At 40.4% G+C, this 6115-nt stretch overlaps 1 protein-coding gene across 2 annotated transcripts in view; it reads left to right on the forward strand.

Annotated features, from left to right (window-relative positions):
- cyth3b (cytohesin 3b) overlaps positions 1 to 3975 on the forward strand; it is a 68105-nt gene extending 64130 nt beyond the window's left edge. For both annotated transcript variants that reach the window (XM_067424646.1, XM_067424639.1), the window contains exon 13: positions 3476 to 3975. In XM_067424646.1, the coding sequence (XP_067280747.1) occupies positions 3476 to 3548 (73 nt within the window). In that variant the 3' untranslated portion in view covers positions 3549 to 3975. The remainder of the gene's footprint in view (positions 1 to 3475) is intronic.
- The last annotated feature ends 2140 nt before the right edge of the window (positions 3976 to 6115 follow it).

Below are 6115 nucleotides of genomic sequence, written 5' to 3' on the forward strand. Positions count from 1 at the left end.
CACACAAGCACCGTACCCCCCTACACACACACACACACAGACACAGACACACACACACACATCCACAGCCCTGTGTTTTCATGGGCATCAGTGGAGATTAGTCAGAGCTTAACCCCACCCCCACCCCCCACTAACCATCAACTCTACGGGACCAACAGACCTGTTGTGGTCCTCGTCTCTCCCCTAATCCAGGCCTAACACTAGCGCCGCTCATCTCTCAGAGACGTGCTGGAGGATGAAAGGCTTTATCACGAGCACGTTTTGCCTAGTCGGCACAGTTATGACCCACTATCCTTATCTGCTTATCTGTAATTATGCTTTATACGCTCAGGATATTGGACCATTCAGTCACGCTTTGGAACAAAAACAAAAAGTCTTTTCCTAGGTTTTAAGTAGAAATAAGTCATTGAGTAGAAATAAGTTGTGGCTGATGGTTATGCAGAATGTGAGCCGCGATGTAGAAATCTGTTCATTCTAACACGTTTTTCATGCGTTCAGCAAAATAATTTAGATGTCAGAATCAAAGTGAAGGCTATGTTCGAAATACATTACTTGCTAAAGCCTGAGCAGCGTATCCTGTAAGCTTGTAAAAAACCTAAATAAATTAGAAACTCTGCACAATTAAATAATACCTTACTGATGCATGACATCTTCATATTATGAGTGGCATCCTGTTAGCGATTGTGCAAAATTTAATTATATTGCATTTTTAAATGTTATGGTTGACAGTCCAATCAAAAACTTTGAAGAAATACACTATATTGCCAAAAGTTGAGACGCCTGCCTTTTAATGACATCCCATTCTTAATCCATAGGATTTAATATGTAGTTTGCCCACCCTTTGCACCTCTAACAGCTTAATCTCTTCTGGGAAGGCTTTCCTCAAGTGTTAGGAGTGTGTTTATGGGGATTTTTGACCGCTCTTCTAGAAGCTCATTTGTGAGGTCAGGCACTGATGTTGGACGAGAAGGCCTGGCTCTCAGTCTCCGCTCTAATTCATCCCAAAGGTGATCTATCAGGTTGAGCTCAGGACTCTGTGCAGGCCAGTCAAGTTCCTCCACACCAAACTCACTCATCCATGTCTTTATGGCCCGACGCTTTGTGCACTAGTGCGGTCATGTTGGAACAGGAAGGGGCCATCCCCAAACTAATCCCACGATGTTGGGAGCATGAAATTGTCCAAAGTGTCTTGGTATGTTGAAACATTAAGAGTTCCTTTCACTGGAACTAAGGGGCCAAGCCCAACCTCTGAAAAACAACCCCACATCATAATCCCCCCCTTCCACCAAACTTTACACTTGCACAATGCAGTCAGGCAAGTACCATTCTCCTGGCAACCACCAAACCCAGACTCGTCCATGGGATTGACAGACAGAGAAGCGTGATTCATTACTTTAGGGAACACATCTCTACTGCTCTAGAGTCCAGTGGCGGCTGCTTTACTCCACTGTATCCCACGCTTTGCATTGCTCTTGGTGATGTAAGGCTTGGATGAGCTGCTCGACCATGGAAACTCAATCCATGAAGCTCTCTACACACTGACCTTGAGCTAATCTAAAGGCCACAGAAGTTTGGAGGTCTGTAGCTCTTGACTCTGCAGAAAGTTGGCGACTTCTGTGCTCTGTGACCCTCAGCATGCGCTGACCCCGCACCGTGATTTTACATGGCCTACCACTTCATGGCTGAGTTGCTGTTGTTCCCAATTGCTTCCCCTTTGTTGTAAAATATTTAGTAGTAAGGAAATTACATAAATAGATTTATAGCAGACGCTTGAGTTCACTGAGCTCCTGAGAGTGACCCGTTCTTTCACAAATGTTTGTTGAAGCATCTAGATAGTGCTTGATTTATACACCTGTGGCCATGAAGAGATTGAACACCTGAACTCAGAACTCAAAACTCTGATTTGGAGGGATGGCCAAATACTTTAGGCAATATAGTGTATTTTGACCGAAATAAGGTTTTTATAAAGCAGCATAATTTAAAATATCCTTTGTGTCTACAAAGTTAATTTGTGAGGCCATAAAATGTTGTCTACACAGGCCACTGACTAGGTTTTGACACATAGATGCATCCAAACTCACATACTCACTAAAAAAAGTATGCTCTATATTTAGTACAAATGTGAATATTATGAATGTAATCTGGACTCATTACATTCACCATGTTGTCATCATCATGTGACCTACCCTCTGTCATATTGGTCACTTCTCTGTCATTCACAAATCCTCATGGGATAGCAAAGTGTTCATCGTATGCACACTTCAGAATCTCACTGGAAGAAGTAGGTCATCTGGGGACTTTTTGCCTGCTCTTTTATGAATACTGAGTATGTGACAAAAGAAGTATGTCTGAATTCAGTTTTCCGCCTACTATATAGTTGGGAAGTGTGTGATTTCAGATGCAGCCGTAGTCACCTCACAATGAAAGAAGCACTTACTGCAGTGGAGGATGAGTTTTAAACTAACAAGATTTCTAGCGTGAAAACTGCATGTGGCAACTGCAGCAGAGCATTCGTGACTCTTCATAGAGCGCCGATCGATATAAAGCCAGCCTTTAATCTTAGCGGGTCAGTCACTTTACACTGGACGAGAAAGAAAACGCCACTCAAACGCATGAGACGCAGGTTAAACGGGTGTGGGGTCTGTCCTCAGAAGCCATGGAAACCAAACTAGGTCACTGAACAAACTGTTTTCTATGATACAGTTAAAGGGTTAGTTCACCCAGAAATGAAATTGATGTCATTAACTCCTCCCCCTAATGTCGTTCCACACCCGTAAGACCTCCGTTCATCTTCAGACACAGTTTAAGATATTTTATATTTAGTCCGAGAGCGTATCTAAGTGTATGCACACTATACTGTCCATGTCCAGAAAGGGAATAAAAACATCATCGCAGTAGTCCATATGGGACATCAGTGGGTTAATTAGAGTCTCTTGAAGCATCAAAAATACATTTTGGTCCAAAAATAACAAAAACTACGACTTTATTCAGCATTGTCTTCTCTTCCGGGTTTGTTGTCAGTCCTCAAATAAAGATTCAAATACGCTGATTCATAACCGTTTGAATCTTTATTCGAGGACTGAAATAAACGCGGAAGAGAAGACAATGCTGAATAAAGTCGTAGTTTTTGTTATTTTTGGACCAAAATGTATTTTGGATGCTTCAAGAGACTCTAATTAACCCACTGATGTCCCATATGGACTACTGCGATGATGTTTTTATTCCCTTTCTGGACATGGACAGTATAGTGTGCATACACTTAGATACGCTCTCAGACTAAATATAAAATATCTTAAACTGTGTGTGAAGATGAACGGAGGTCTTACGGGTGTGGAACGACATTAGGGGGAGGAGTTAATGACATCAATTTCATTTTTTGGTGAACTAACCCTTTAAGACTGGAGTGTGTGTGTAAAGGCTGAAAGATGCCGAAAACTCTGCCTCCCCTCACATCTCCTTTAATTTCTTCCTTCAGAGCGAGCATCAGCCGGGACCCTTTCTATGACATGCTGGCCACCAGGAAGAGACGCATCGCCAACAAGAAGTAAAGTCACTTCCTCAAAGCCTGCTCACAGCAACACACACACACTTGCCTTCTGGGACAGACTTTGTGCGAGTGTGTGCCGAAGAACTCAATGTTTATAGTTCCTTTCTTGTGTTTCTACTCATATGAATACACACCTGTTTGTATTTGCATGGATGTTGGTGTGTGTACCTGGGCGGCTCGCTCGAGAGAGGAAGTCGTTTGTGAACTCTCCCTACAGAAGCCATTTATTTCCAACGAGACCTGGCGGCGCGATCGACAAAAAAACCTTCATGGCCATTATCTCTTATGGTGCTAGAAGACTTCCCGTGTGCATGTGACCGCGATAGACGCTCAAATAGACGTTAATGATCCAGTGCTAACGCTAGGTGACGGTCTGGAGTCAGCTGGACTGATTTCATGTTGTTAGGGGGGAAAACAGCAAATATATAACTATATATATATAATATATAACTATAACTAAAACTATATATATATATATATATATATATATATATATATATATATATATATATATATATATATATATATATATATATAGATTTAGGCTGAATTCAGAACTGCATACTACTTTTACTAGTCCTGCCATAGAAAGATAGTAGGAGTAATGTACTAGTGCTCTGAATTCAGCATCAGTTTCTGTTGGCCATCAGAAGGTACCAGTCCATTAAAGGGACAGTCACCCAAAAATTTAATTTAGCCTATGATTTACTCCCCCTCAAGCCATCCTATAGGTGTGTATGACTTTCTTCAGAGGAACACAGACGGTTCATTAAGCTTGAAGTCCATAAAAGTGTATCCATCCATTATAAAAGTGCTCCACACGCCTCCGGGGAAAAAATAAAGGCCTTCTGAAGTGAATCGATGGGTTTGTGTAACAAAAATATCCATATTTAAAACTATATACACTAAAATATCTAGCTTCCGGCGGACTGCCTTCTGTATTAAACTCATGGAAAAAGTGTATATGTGACTTTATAACGTGTTAAATATGGATATTTTTCTCACACAAACCCATCGATTCGCTTCAGAAAGCGTTTATTAACCCTCCGGAGCCGTGTGGAGCACTTTTATAATGGATGGATGCACTTTTAGGGCTACAAATTTTGGGCTGCCATTATAAAGCTTTGAAGAGCCATGACATTTATTAATATAACTCAGACTGTATTCGTCTGAAAGAAGAAAGTCACACACACCTCGGATGACTTGAGGGGGAGTAAATCATAATTTTCATATTTGGGTCAACTAACCCTTTAACCTTTCCGTTCTGCTCTTAGATGACACACTATCTACTGTTACGTATGATGTTTTTGATGTAATACGGATGAATTTGCTTGCTTTTGTGTTCTCTTTACAAGTATAGCTGAATATCTCTTTATATATTTATTATTTTCTTTGTGAAATGATTTTATTCTTTCTTCATAATCTAAGTTATGTGTAAATACTGTAAACATTTGTTTTGTGTAAGTACAATCTGTAGCATATAAATCTACTGGCTCTTTATCGTTAGGGCTCTTTGCTCAGCCTTAAACTAATGTCACTTCTGTCAGGGAACAAAAATCACCTTGTAATTCTGGAAAGTTAAGTTGTTGTTTTTTTTAAGATGAAGAAGAAAAAAAATCCAGTAGCAATTTATATGTGGTTGTAAAATAAGGGTGGAATACTATCTCTAATGCCTTTTGGGGCTCCAGACAAATTTTTATATGTCTGTATAAGCTATTGGTCAAAGTGTACATGAACTATGAATACATAAAACATTCACAAAGCTCTCATGAGTTATTTTTTCCCCTCACGTCACACTGAGATATTTGATCCAACTGAACTCTGATCATATGACGCCTTCGGACATCGATCAGCTGAAGGATCTCAGGAGGCAGGAAGTGAAGCCAACATTGAATTCAGGCGTGCCTTGATGCCTTGCAATGCATCCTCTGAACGGCAGCAGTTTTAAGATTTCTGCAGCTACAACGTTGTGATTGAAATTATAACTCATATAAAGCAAACTCTCTGTCACCACCTACTGTCACTAACTGAAAAACCCTCGCCACCAACGCACAGGCTGACCGTCTATACTGAAAGTGTGTGTGAACCCCTTGCAGAAAATGTGAATAATTTTAACAAAATAAGTGTGGTCATACAAAATCCATGTTATTTGTATTTTGTACTGTCCTGAATAAGACATTTTACATTAAAGATGTTTAAATATAGTCAAAAAGCAGCTGAATTTATGAAAAGGACCCACTCAAAAGTGTATGAACCCTTGATTCTCAATACTGTGTGTCGTTCCCTGATGACCCACGGCTGACTTTTTTTGGAGTCCATTGTTTGTCCCGAGCAGTCAAACTGCCCAATGTTCCCGAAAATCCTTCAGGTCTCCAGCATCTTTTGCATATTTGAACCCTTTCCAGCAGTGACAGTCTGATTCTGAGATCCATCTTTCCACCCTGAGGACAGCTGATGGACTCAAACACAACTATTAAAAAAGGGTCAAACATTCAGAGATGCTCCAAAAGGAAACACAAAGCATTACAATATAAGAGCCGGGGGTGAAAATGTATTGAATTTGAGGAT

Source organism: Pseudorasbora parva, chromosome 2 (assembly GCF_024679245.1).
Source record: "Pseudorasbora parva isolate DD20220531a chromosome 2, ASM2467924v1, whole genome shotgun sequence".
NCBI classification, from domain to species: Eukaryota; Metazoa; Chordata; class Actinopteri; order Cypriniformes; family Gobionidae; genus Pseudorasbora; species Pseudorasbora parva.